The 13,740-nt window shown below is 37.3% G+C and overlaps 1 protein-coding gene across 1 annotated transcript; it reads right to left on the bottom strand.

Annotated features, from left to right (window-relative positions):
* LOC109209922 (UDP-N-acetylglucosamine diphosphorylase 1-like) lies at positions 1 to 13,040 on the bottom strand. The gene is made up of 15 exons (XM_019373291.1): positions 12,655 to 13,040; positions 12,284 to 12,338; positions 12,020 to 12,171; positions 10,646 to 10,685; positions 10,128 to 10,220; positions 9,947 to 10,056; positions 9,767 to 9,841; positions 8,758 to 8,797; positions 8,469 to 8,551; positions 8,289 to 8,366; positions 7,824 to 7,967; positions 6,864 to 6,931; positions 1,039 to 1,153; positions 790 to 946; positions 1 to 393 (listed from the first exon to the last, which is right to left on the bottom strand). Exons 1-15 carry the CDS (start codon positions 12,823 to 12,825, stop codon positions 296 to 298), a joined length of 1,479 nt encoding a protein of 492 aa, XP_019228836.1. The 5' UTR covers positions 12,826 to 13,040; the 3' UTR covers positions 1 to 295.

Below are 13,740 nucleotides of genomic sequence, written 5' to 3'. Positions count from 1 at the left end.
AGTCTAAAGTGCTTATATTTGGAGACAATTGTATTTGGATTTAATGTTTTCCAATAACAAAAAGGAAAAACCTGTATCGGCCTAAATGAAAATTACACATATTGAAGTCGTTACAAGCCAAAGCTTTCTCAATTAGTATCAAGTATTCTCGCTTACACTATTGTCTACACCAGTATGAAAAGACAAACCTTGTACACATATAAAAATTACTACTAAGAAAAAAGTGATCCGATCAAAGGAACTGTGTAAAATGGAGAAAAATTTCAGGCATTTACTTAATGAAACCAAAATCAAACTAAAACGAGATTTCACATGGTGCATGGAATGTTCTTCCACGGCAAATAGCTTCCAGGTTTTCACCAGCATATGAACAAAGAGGAGAAACTTCCACACCTGAAAAATTACAAGTGCAATCTTCAGAAGACTGTGAGACACTTTTGCTACATCACATTCTTGCAAAGTTAAAAAGGAGTTACTGTTCACCATTTACCAGTCCTGGCCTCAGGACTATCCAGACCTTACCAGGACAACAACTGTCTATGGTTAAACGTCATTTGACTTTGTATTTCCATGAGAAGTACAAATATATGTAAAACTAAACCGCTTCTAATTTGAGGATCTGGATCTCCTAATCTTAAGGAACTAATGAAAGGCATATGGATACTGGAGTCATAATAATTTAACCTTTAAGATAAAGTTATATTTATCTACCATCTGTTATTAAACACTCTTTTCCACCATGCATTATGAACATCGCAAAAATATTTTCTCCCCCAAACATCAAATTACCTGTGGCATATAAGGGCACAGAATGTGTCAAGAAGCCTCCAGCTGCAACCACCCAACGGGTGTGGAGACGAAGAACAAGCAATCTAGCACTGTCAGGAGTGTCAAAGTTTGCTCCATTTGCATTTTTAACTGGAGCAAATTCTTCTTCACGAACAACCTATATAGACAAAACATTTCAAAGTCCCGGCATTAAACAGATCTGCATAGACTGGTCTGGAAGTATTGTAACAAGTATAGAACTACAATTACCTCAAATAGCGCTGTTGAAGGTGTGTAAGGAAAAGCATCAAATATGAATTGTTCCAGTTTGTATCCCATTGTATGACCATGAATTGATGGGATTTTCTTCTCAGCAAGATGATAACTGCAATAATATCACAACACTTTTTTAGACTCATATTCCCTAGCCAACTCCATCTATGTGATACGATCTCGTGAAAATGATGACAAGAATCAGAAGAAAAAGGAATCCTAAAGGTTAAAATATGGGAGAATTACCCTTGAACAGATCCCTAAGCTCAAATGGAGATTTGAGTATGGGTTGAGAGAGAAAAGAGACTGAGATTTTATTAATATTCACTTTCATAGCCTTCAATTACACAGAGATGCTCGATTATATGCTAAAGTGTTTGGGCGGGAAAGTTAGTTTATAACTAACTTCCGGAAACTTCCAAATCCCAACTACCCTCCAACTAACTCTAACTAACTTGGACTCAATTAACTAACTTGGCTCAATTTAACTACTGGAATTTGTAAGTAAGCTAACACTCCCCCCTTCGAAATCCTTGTCCTCAAGGATTAAAGTGTGGAAATTTGAGCTTGAAGGAGTGCAGGTCTTCCCAAGTATTGTCTTCTGGTGGAGCATCGAACCATTTTACTAGGACTTGAGTAATGGCCCTCCCCTGCTTCTTGGCTAACCTTCTATCCACAATAGCTTCAGGTTCCAATAATACATGGCCAGAATCCGAATGAACTTCAGGTAAAACAGTAGAAGCAATGTGGTTTCCCAGCTTCTTTTTCAACAAGGACACATGGAGAGTGGGGTGTATTTTTGAGTGAGGGGGCAGATCCAGAGTGTAAGCCACAGGTCCCACCCTAGCTAGTATTTTGAATGGACCAAAGAATTTTGCTGAAAGTTTTTGATAGGCATGGTCTTTGAGGGAAAGCTGCCTATATGGTTGAAGCTTAATGAAAACCCAACCATCCACCTGATAAGACCTTTCAGTTCTATGCTTGTCAGCTTGTATCTTCATCCTGTGCTGGGCCCTTTCCAGATGTTGTTTTAGGGCTCTTAAAGTAGCTTCTCTGGCTTGCAAGCTTCTATCAACCATATCTAACTGAGAATCAAAAGGCATATATGGAAGGAGTGGAGGTGGCTTCTGTCCATACACAGCTTTATAAGGTGTAATATTTGTAGCTGAGTGATAAGTGGTATTATACCACCATTCTGCTAGAGGCAACCATAGGGGCCACTCTTTTGGCTTTTCAAAGGTCATGCATCTGAGGTAGCACTCTAAGCATCTATTAACGACCTCAGTCTGTCCATCAGTTTGAGGATGATAGGCAGATGAAGTTAAGAGGGAGACCTTCTGCAATTTGAATAATTCCTGCCAAAAACGACTGGTGAAGACCTTGTCCCTATCAGATATAATGGTCTTGGGCATACCATGTAACTTGAATACCCCATCCATAAACACCTGAGCTACATCCAGAGCTGTAAAAGGGTGTTTAAGTGCCATGAAGTGGGCAGCTTTACTCAGTCTGTCCACAACCACCAAAATAACTTCCTTGCCTGCAGCTTTTGGTAGCCTTCTATGAAGTCCATTGATATATCTTGCCAAACCTTTTCAGGAATTGGTAGGGGTTGGAGTAGGCCTGGATATGCTACATTTTCACCCTTGCACCTTTGACAAGTGTCACACTCCCTTATGTGCCTGTATACATCTTGCTTCATCTTCTTCCAATAGAAGTCCTGTTTGATCCTCTTGTAAGTGGCAGTGATTCCTGAGTGGCCACCCATAGAGCTTTCATGATAGAATGCTATGAGCTGCTTCCTCAAAGGTGGATCAGCCCCTACCATCATCTTGCCTTTCCTGCTGAGAATTCCACCAATGAATGAATAATAAGGTTTAGGACTGGAGGATGACTGAATACTATGAATCAGTTGTTGCAGTTGTGGATCTTGGTTCCAGCTTAGCTTAACAGACTCTAATAGTTGTGAAGAAACCCCAGAGATACTAAAGAGCTGAATGGATTCCCCCTTCCTAGAGAGAGCATCTGCTACAAGGTTTTCCTTCCCCTTTTTATAAGATATGGTATAGTCATATCCTAACAACTTGACCAGCCACTTCTGTTGACTAGGGGTTGTGATTCTTTGCTGGGGGTTGTGATTCTTTGCTCCAGCAGGTATTTAAGACTATGGTGATCAGTCTTGATCACAAAGTGCCTGCCCAAAATATAAGGTCTCCATTTCTGAACTGCAGAAACCAAAGCTAGTAATTCTTTCTCATATACTGATAAGGCCTTATTCTTCCCAGATAAACCTTTACTGAAAAAGGCTATAGGCCTGTTGTCTTGCATCAATACTGCTCCAATACCTTCACCTGAAGCATCAGTTTCAATGACAAACTCCTTAGAAAAATCAGGTAATGTCAGAATAGGAGCAGAGGTAATAGCCTTTTTTAAAGATTCAAAGGCTTCAGTAGCCAATGCATTCCACACAAAGCTTCCCTTTTTGAGTAAATCATGCAGTGGCCTAGCAATCAGACCATAGTTCTTGATGAACCTCCTGTAATACCCAGTGAGGCCAAGGAAACCCCTCAGTTCTTTTATTGTTTGTGGCTGAGGCCAATTCAGTACTGCTGACACCTTGTGTTGATCCATGGACACCCCTTCACTGCTGATGATATGCCCCAAGTAGTCTATTTGTGTAACTCCAAAAGCACATTTGCTCATCTTGACAAATAACACATGAGATCTTAATAGCTGGAAGGCTTCCTCTAAATGAACCAAGTGATCTGACCAACTAGAACTATAGATGAGAATATCATCAAAGAAAACCAAAATAGATTTCCTGAGATACTGTGGAAGACCTGGTTCATGAGACTTTTAAAAGTAGAAGGGGCATTAGTTAGGCCAAATGGCATGACCATGAATTCATAATGGCCATGATGAGTTCTAAAGGCTGTTTTAGGGATGTCTTGCTCAAACATTCTTATTTGATGATAACCAGACCTTAGATCCAACTTGGAAAAATATTTTGCTCCATGTAGCTCATCTAGAAGTTCCTCTATAATAGGAATTGGGAATTTATCCTTCACTGTACTGTTGTTCAGCTCTCTATAGTCCACACACATTCTCCATGTTCCATCCTTCTTTTTCACCATTACAATAGGGGAAGAGTAGGGACTGGTACTGTGCCTTATAACTCCAGAATTTAGCATGTCATCTACCATTTTTTCAATCTCATCCTTCTGAATAGCTGGATATCTGTAAGGTCTCTTGTTAATTGGTGCAGTACCTTCCTTCAAAACAATCCTGTGATCATGTGTTCTTGCAGGTGGCAACCCTTTAGGCTCCTCAAATATATCTTTGTATTTCTGCAAAATTGAATCCAAGTCTGCTGCCTTCTCCTGATCTTGATTATGGCCCTCTATTGAGAATAGCCCTATATTCATGCTTGAATTCTCCTCTGCTAATACTCCTACTGATATCATGCACAGTTCTGCTGGTTTAGCCAAGAGCTTGTCCATTCTTCCTGCCTGAATTAACTTGGCAGCAGCGGGTTGAATACCCCTTAGAGACACCTTCCTGCCCATAATGGTAAACTCCATTTTAAGCTTCCTGAAGTTCCACATGATGTCTCCTAAGGTGATCAACCATTGGATGCCCAAAACCATGTTACACCCTCCAATAGGCAACACCAGCATGTCAGAGTCAAAAGTGACCCCTTGCATCTTCCACATCAGTTTTTTGCAAACATAGTGGCTTTGCACCTTATTGCCATCGGCCACTGATACTGCAAAAAGGGCTATGGCTGTCAAGACACATCCTAACTTCTTGGCTGTATTGAGATCCAAGAAATTATGTGTGCTGCCAGTGTCAATCAAAACTTGTACAGCTTTACCCTTGATTGACACAGTTACTCTCATAGTTCTAAAATTATGTAAGCCATTCGTAGCATGGACGGATACATGGGGCAGAATTGATCCCTCAGAATCAGTCTCTAAACCTTGACCAATCATGGTCAACAACTCAGCTGGATCCAACATCATCTCCTGTTCTAACTCCACATCATCCAATCCTTCCTCCACCTCCATAGAAAATAACTGCCTTCTATTTTTACACACATGACCAAAACTATATTTTTCATCACAGTTGTAGCATAATCCTCTACTTCTTCTATCCTCCATTTCAGCAGGTGTAAGTCTCTTAGGATTTTTATAGGTAGGTTTATCATGTAAGGGATGGGAATTGGGGTTTTTATTAAGAGGTTGGCTAAATTTAGGGATGACTGCATTGTTTGAAGAAGAAAGATGGGGAATGACAGAAGGTGGTTTTGAGGTGTTCCTGGTGGAAAAAGAAGAGTTCGATGGAGTCATAAAAACTTGTTTCTGCACTACCAACGTTTGTTCCTGAATCCTAGCCAAACTAATAGCTTTAGCTAAAGATCTAGGAGCCAACATTTTAACAGGAAGGCCAATCTCAGGCTTCAATCCCCTAATAAAGCAGCTAACAACATACTCTTCAGATAATTCTACCCTAGTCAGCAATTCATCAAACAAATCAACATAATCCTGTACAGAATTTACCTGTCTTAGGTCCTTGAGGTCCCCCATTGGATCATCGAAAAGCTCGGACCCAAACCTCGCATACAAACAAGCCACATACTCACCCCATCGAGGCCAATCCCTAGTCACTCTATGCTTCATGTAGGATTGGTGCCACTGTAGTGCTCTTCCTTCCAACTTACATGACACTGCTCTCACCTTAGAGTCTTCTGGTATCTCCTCATAAGCGAAAATTTGCTCGCATTTATACAACCAATCCTTTAATCCCACTCCATCAAAAGCAGGAAACTCTGTGTGATAATCACGATTAGGAGTTTGATGGCCTATAGGGCGATGGCCTACCACCTCCGGTCTTTCGTGCTCCACAGGATATTCACGATTTTGGGCTCCAGTTGTAGTCATGCTTCCCACCAATAACTTCTTAATTTCCTCCATAGCCTGGGCTACCCGGATATCCACTGATTTCTGCAACTCTGTCACAGACGAGGTAACTGCTTCAATTGATCCCTTGAGGCTATCGACCTCTTTCCTTAACTCGTGCATTCGAGTGTTGTGATCGCCCATAGTCACAGATCCAAAGATTGAAGGCTCTGATACCAATGATACGATCTCGTGAAAATGATGACAAGAATCAGAAGAAAAAGGAATCCTAAAGGGTAAAATATGGGAGAATTACCCTTGAACAGACCCCTAAGCTCAAATGGAGATTTGAGTATGGGTTGAGAGAGAAAAGAGACTGAGATTTTATTAATATTCACTTTCATAGCCTTCAATTACACAGAGATGCTCGATTATATGCTAAAGTGTTTGGGCGGGAAAGTTAGTTTATAACTAACTTCCGGAAACTTCCAAATCCCAATTACCCTCCAACTAACTCTAACTAACTTGGACTCAATTAACTAACTTGGCTCAATTTAACTACTGGAATTTGTAAGTAAGCTAACACTAAGCTAATAGGTTCGTAACACTATGATTGCAGAACTTAGCTGCTCCCAAGAGTCCAAATAAAGGAGGAGGTTGTGATAGGTTTAGTAAGAGAAAAGATAGTCAAAATATGTAAATAATTTGTAAGGTATAGTCAGGTTGCTCATGCAAAGGGTCTCTATCTGCAGGTGCGAAAAGTAATAGTCGTATGTCATCCGCATGCCTGGCTTACGGCCTTTACGCTACTACTACAGCAATGTAAATAATTTATTGTTTCCAAAAATAACCATTAAAGTCAAAACTTTGTATTTTTAACACAACCAAACACAACCAATATGAAGGAAGAAAAGCATTACTCACATGCTGTCTTTCTCAAGGCCATTTGCCACTTGATTCAGGAAATCTAAAGAAAACATATGTAAGCAGACCTGAAAAGTAAAATGCACAAGTAAATCGAAAAGGTATCCGTGAGAGAACAAACATGCAAACAAGACAACTTTGCTATTTTCACAAGGTCCATTAGATCCACCTTTTTTTTCTCTTTACTTTTGGTAACAACAACAACAACAGCCCAGTGAGATCTCACAGGTGGGGTCTGGGGAAGGTAGTGTGTACGCAGACCTTACCCCTACTCCGGGTAACTAATCTTCATATATTTTTCAGAGATCAGAAGGATTGTGGGGTATATATTTTTTATCCCACAAATCAAAGGGAATATCTTCACAAATGAGAAAATTTTAGTTGTTATATACAGCATTGGTTGGAAATATTGAAGCTTTTCGTTATTTCTTGAAACGCTGGTCTAAAAGCTTAGTTCCAGCAGAAATTGTTCATGCATAGAAATCTGAATTTCTCCAACTAACTCACTGGAGTGAAAAGAAGGTGTATTATGAAATGTTTCCTTACAATTAAAGATAGAGGTACATTTTTCTCATCAACTGCTCTTTAGCATGGTAATGAGATTATCAGAACAACAGTGGTAGCAATAAAGTTTGATATAGAAGATTTAGTGACAGCTCTCTGTGACTCATAAAAACTCCACTTTTTCTCCACTAAAATCTACAAGGTGTATAATATAGTTGTCTGTTGAAAACAACAACCTTAATTATTTGCAAGTGAAGCAAGAAGATACACAAAATTCAAGTTTCATCCTGTTAAAACTATTATAATGACATAAATTAACAGAGTGCTTCTGGAAAGACATGAGATAAAATGTTAGTAGAATTCCACTGAAATATTTGTAAAGGGAAGAATCAGAGAGACATATCTAAAGGAAAGAATGGTGAAGGCAGAAATAGAAAGAAGACATGTGAAATTTACATTGCTCCAACAAAAGCGAAGACGTCCTGTTTCCTGGTTTACTGCACTACACAGTGAAGGATCCAACTCACTATACTCAACCACAGCGAGTGGTCCACCTTTACCTCGACGGACAAACACACCAACCTTCTCTTGTGGATAGGCCTACAATCAGAGTGGATAATATCAATATATGTATACACAATAACTTCTTTTAGAATAGTGTCCTACTCAAGAATTATATGATGAGAGTTCTAAATTGTGATACACTATAAGAGGGGTAAGCATAGCAGAAATGTAAAATCCAAACAACGTTCAAGCAACAATATCATGAAACCTCTGATTGGCATCCTGAGCAGATACGGGGTTGGAAATCAGATTCTACCCACTCAAATTCTATAACTACTACCTACCCTCTCAAATTCTATATTGAATGTAAAAAGAGTTGAATGTTTCTGGAAAAAAACAAAAAACGAAACTATTCACCTTCCGTACAACTTTTGCGGCAGCGGAGACACCTTTATCAATGAAATAACCCAAAAAGGTAGGATCTGCCACTCGAACCTGCTTCCACAAAAAAAAAATTCAACAATATTAAATTGCTAGAAATTTCAGTTGAAGGGAAAATGATATTATAGATGGAAGGATAAGAAAAGCACAAATTACCAAAGCATTGTCAACTCCATAGCAATCCACATACTTAATGCCTCTTGAGTTCATGTCTTCCAGTAATCTTGAATACTTCAATGCTGGACAATTTCAAACTTCAATTGGATTACTTCAATACAGTATGAAAACTACACGCAAATAACAGCTGTCCAATCGTACAAGTTCACAAGTAGTACTCTACCGCACTGAGAGATTACATCACCCTTAAAGTGAGATATAGCCCAAAGAGAGTAAGATCTAGCTCCTTATCACAACAAAAAAAAAAAAGAGTTAGGTATGGCTGTACCTGTATAAACTCCACCATTTCCATCTGGAGACTTTGCTACCTGCTTCAATAGAAAAGCTTTAATAACTATTAACACTTTTAGAATATAGCCACAAGTGGAGCAACAATATATATGTTTCTGATAAAACTAAGGTAATAAAACAAAAGAAAATACATATGGAAATACAGAAATATTACTGAGTAGAAACTGGTATAACTCTTACTATCAGCAACTGCAGGAAAAATACAACATTAAGAGATTGCTTAGTCAATAGGTCACTGCACTCTTTGCCTCTTTGCTCCCTCAAATTACCTCTCAGAGGGGGCTAGAGAGAGAGAGAGACAAAGAACCATCCACAGCCGAAATGACAGATTATTAATTCTGTTAAAGAGATTCAACGAAAATGATGTGTTTTTGAATTCAATTACTGGCAGACCTTCTAATTTCCCCAACCAAGGGAATCAAGCTCAGAAGCTCTATTTGATTTCATAGACTTCTTTTACCAGGAATTTCAAACTATCCAGATCCCTTTGTACAATTCTGACACAAATCAGCAAGCGCAACAAAATTTCCGCAGTAAATCCAATCCTAAGGATGTCAAGTCATAATGCTACTGTAATTCATCGGTTACTAGCACAGAAGTTTACTGACTGGCAATCAAAAAAAATAAATGACAATGATATGTAACCATCTTTTAATAAAGATTGACAAATTCAATATAATCCGGAAAAAAGAAGTAATGAAAACATCTCTAGTTGGACATGGAACTCTACAATAGCGAGGTTAAACAAGCAGGATATATTTCACGTGTGCAAAGTTAATTCTGGAACAATTATAGTTTTCATCAGTAGCAGTAAAAAGTCTGCATATGCTTGTAAAATGCTTTCACTAAATATTGCAGCTTGAAGATATGCTTGTAAAATGCTTTCACTAAACATTGCAGCTTGAAGATATGCTTGAGATTTGATGCCTGACTTCGTGAAAGCATGTGATAGAACCTTTTTTTGTTTAAAGAAAGAAGTGACCTACCCTGTACGGGGTCTCCATAATAAATCTTCCATCCTTTGAAACACAAGGTATGGTCCCTTGTTGGAAGAAGGTGACCTGAATTAGAAAAGGATTTCTTTAATGCTAACAAGATTAAAAACCATAATACTCTCAGATTAATTAAGATAAAATGAGACGGAAGAAAAAGAAATGAAATCCTACTTGTTCTGCTTCAAGGCCAAAATACTTGTGACTTTCAAAGTATTTACGTGTAGCTTCATCAGTGAACGGACTGGTCATGATGTACCACTGTATCGGAACAATGCCAGCACCTGAACACTAAGGATAACTTAGAGTGTGTACGCATGAGCTAACATCCAAGGGCATCAAAGGAGAAGCTCACCCTCATTTGCAGTTATAGCTGCTAATCTTTGAATACACAAAATTCTCTCAGCTTGAAGTTGGAAAAGCGACTTCCCTGATGGAAGTCCAATATCTGGTAGAAAAAGATAACACGAATAAGTAGAAGCTTTATTTTCCCCATTCTATTTCCAGCCATCCTTCCCTTTTACAGAGAAAAGGAGGAAGCTAGATGTCAATCCAACCAAAAAGAAAGTAATGAAGTTTTATGTGAAAAATGCGTTATATTATAAAAATAGATGAACAACATCTTTGGCACTTTCTAAATCAACCTATTTTTATATTTTCTGCATGACTACCACAGAATTAACAAAGTGCCAAAAACTGTGGGAACATATTGTTAACAGGAAATCATTATGAATAAGGTACTATAACAAATGTTGTACATCTTGTAAGCTACATCATTGAGTGTAATTGAAGGAAATCACCACAAAAGATCTATAAAAAATTTAGCAAATTTGGCAACTCATAAAGATGTTAAATAAATTAAAAATTACTCACTGAAACATCCTTTGGGATCTGAACTACCAAGTCGAGTTCCCTGCATCAAAAAGTCATATTCTCAAGGTTTAGACTAGAGGATTCAGAACAGTCAGAGGACTCAGAACACCTATCACCTATATTAGAACTTTGGAATAACAAAGTAAGCATCACAAGCCAAAAGTTTTAGGAAAAATCATCCTATGTCATGCCATACCCATCAAAGATATAACAGGCTCCAATGGATATTGTCTTCACTATAATTTCTTTCAGAAACAAGAGGAAAAGTTCTTAATGCACACGAAAAGTTGTTCAAGTTAAACCAGTGACGGTATCTCTAACTTCTCCTCAATCCTAATGCACAACATTTAAGATAAAGCGAAAAAATAAACTAGGAAAAGAAAGCTCCAGTTATAAAATGAAAAAGGCATCTTGATTACAAGGACACCATTATTGCTTGCCCTCAGAGAAGAAAAGGAAAAAGACGAAGGCTGAGTATTTGAATAAACCAGATATTACTGAAAAAACTACGAATAACTAATTACTGACAGGAACATGGTCAAGAAATTTCTTTAAAACATTCAAAAATTAATCTTATATTTTAAGTTATATTTTTGAATATTTATCTTTAAATTTAAAATAATAAATTTACTATTATTATTATGATATTTTTATGGAAATAATTTTTTATTAATTTGAATGGATATAACTATTTTTGTAAGTACAAGCACCAAGCGAGAAGATACCAATCAGGCCATCAAAGAGCAAGCAAAAAGAGGCAATTCTTATGTAGATATACTACAAAGATAAGATAAAATATTTAGGATCACTAAATATTTCTTATCACGAATTGGTAAGTTGAGTGAGATGGTTAAACCACGAGTAGATACATGCACTAAGTTTTCAATATATATCAAAATGAGTAGATAGTAAATAAATCAGAGCAAAGTTTACAATCTATATCAAACGAGACAGATAGTAATAAATCAGATTGTAGGGTCCGTGGTGCCCCGTTCTTATAAGAACCTCAACCACATTAATACACTTTTTCTTACTTAAAGAATATGCTGATACACTTGTTCTTACTTTATACATGAAATGGTTGTCAGGGATCCAGATCTCACTAGAGAAAACATCTTCTAAAGCAACTTGCTATGCATAACCATTATCATAGCCTACTTTCGTAGCCTCTGTTAAGTCAAGAATTCCATAATTGTTGCATAGATCCTCATGAGACTACATGATAACAAATGCATACCAAAGTAGTTAACCAATCCAAGTCAGCCACCAAATTTATGACACCTTTACATTTCCAGCTGGACCGAGTAAAAATCATCAAAGAGGACTACTATGCTTCAAAGCCAAGAATGTCCTAAAGTCATAAGTAACATTTACCTGACCACCAGACAAAAGCAGCACGGCAAATTTGCCTTCTGCCATGGCCTTCATGCCCATCTTCCACCACTTCTCTCGCTCTTCCATTGTCCTCTCCTCCACAGTCGACACGCAACTCTCCGGCACTGGCTCTATTGCCGCTGCTGGGAGTCCTGAAACCCAATATTGAACAGAATGTTTCAGATATACTCGTTAAGTTTTAAGGTAAACAATATTTACTTTTTTTTTCTTCATTAGACAAAAAGAAGTGTTGTTGGCACCGACCTTGTGAATGAAATGAACACCGAATGATCCGATCAATCCTAGGGAGATCTATATTCTGCAATAAATTACTTCCATGTTAAAAATCACCACTTTATCAGTAGTACCCAAATTTTTAAAAAAAGAAATGTAATTCACAATATCAACTGACAGATAATCCAACAAATGTATAAACCATAACATTCAACCTAAACATTTCATGACCAAACTAATCAAACCAAAATTCTACTGAATAATCAAAGAAAAACATAAGCAATAGTAATCAGGTAATTCACATTGTAACAAAAACAAAGAAAAACTAATTCAAGGAAACAAATTATACTTCAAAAAATGAACTAAATAGGTTAGGAATAGGAGAAAGGGATCTAAAAGACCTCAATATCCTTGACGAGGAGATCTTTTTCATCAGGCGAAAGCTCATCCCAGAGAGAAAAAACGTCTTCCTGGCCATAATCTTTGAGCCTTTCAAGTAAGGCTTGTGGTGGAGCAGAATCAGATACTGATAATACTGGGTTGCCACCACTCTCCATTGCTGCTTCCGTCATTCTTCTCTCTCTCTCTCTCTAGATCTCTGGGTTTCTCTCTCTAGATCTATATATACAGAGCAAGGAGAAAGGAGTGTGTTAGGAGTGGGAGAATTTAGAGAGTGGTTTTATTTGGGTTGTTGTTTGTTCCCCCCCTTTTGTGTCTTTGTGTGTGAGCTGTATTTGTTCTGACGGTTGGTGGTTATTTCATTCCGAGTGAGAAAGAGCAACAGTGACGAGCAAGGAAGACAGGAATCGAGTATGTATGGTGGATGTACAATGACCAATTTACCCTCTAAAATCTAAATACTCAAATTTCCGTTTCTTTTTCCCTCTTTAATTTTGTTTACATTTCCGGTTTCAAAATTCATGATTTCGGCATTGAATTTTCTAAGGAATCTCTTTAAGAAGATATTCGTTAAAAATAATTATTACAGACAAATCAAAATAAAGCAACCGTAATCTCGCAAACCACATAATAGATTAGTATTAATATGTCAAATTTAAGGGATGTCTCTAAAATAATTTTTTATATTAAACAATAAAGCATTATTTCAAATACCTATAGCACCGTCAAACTTTCAACTATGTTTAATGGTCTAATAATTTCATTTCGTTATAAATAATTGATGCTATTTAGAAACGCAAGGTACCTTAAACTGTTTCTCTCTAAATTTTCCAAATATTTTTCTCTAATTCACTAAATATAAATTATTTCTTACATTAATTTTTAAAAGTTTCTGTTTGACCTTCAAATTTCTAAATTTTAAGAGTATTTTGTTTTACCTTTTATCTAAAATTAAATTATGTAAAAAATAGACCTCCATCTCCAACCGACGCTCAATGAGAGTCTTCTCGCATAGGCTTTATACATTTGAGCTTTCAAAGAAAATAAAGAAGAAATTAAATTTAAAGTATATCTTATCTAAATGAAGA

This window comes from Nicotiana attenuata, chromosome 2 (genome assembly GCF_001879085.1).
Source record: "Nicotiana attenuata strain UT chromosome 2, NIATTr2, whole genome shotgun sequence".
NCBI lineage: Eukaryota > Viridiplantae > Streptophyta > Magnoliopsida > Solanales > Solanaceae > Nicotiana > Nicotiana attenuata.
Note: the sequence above shows the minus strand (reverse complement) of the source record. Positions and strands in the feature narration are given on the sequence as shown.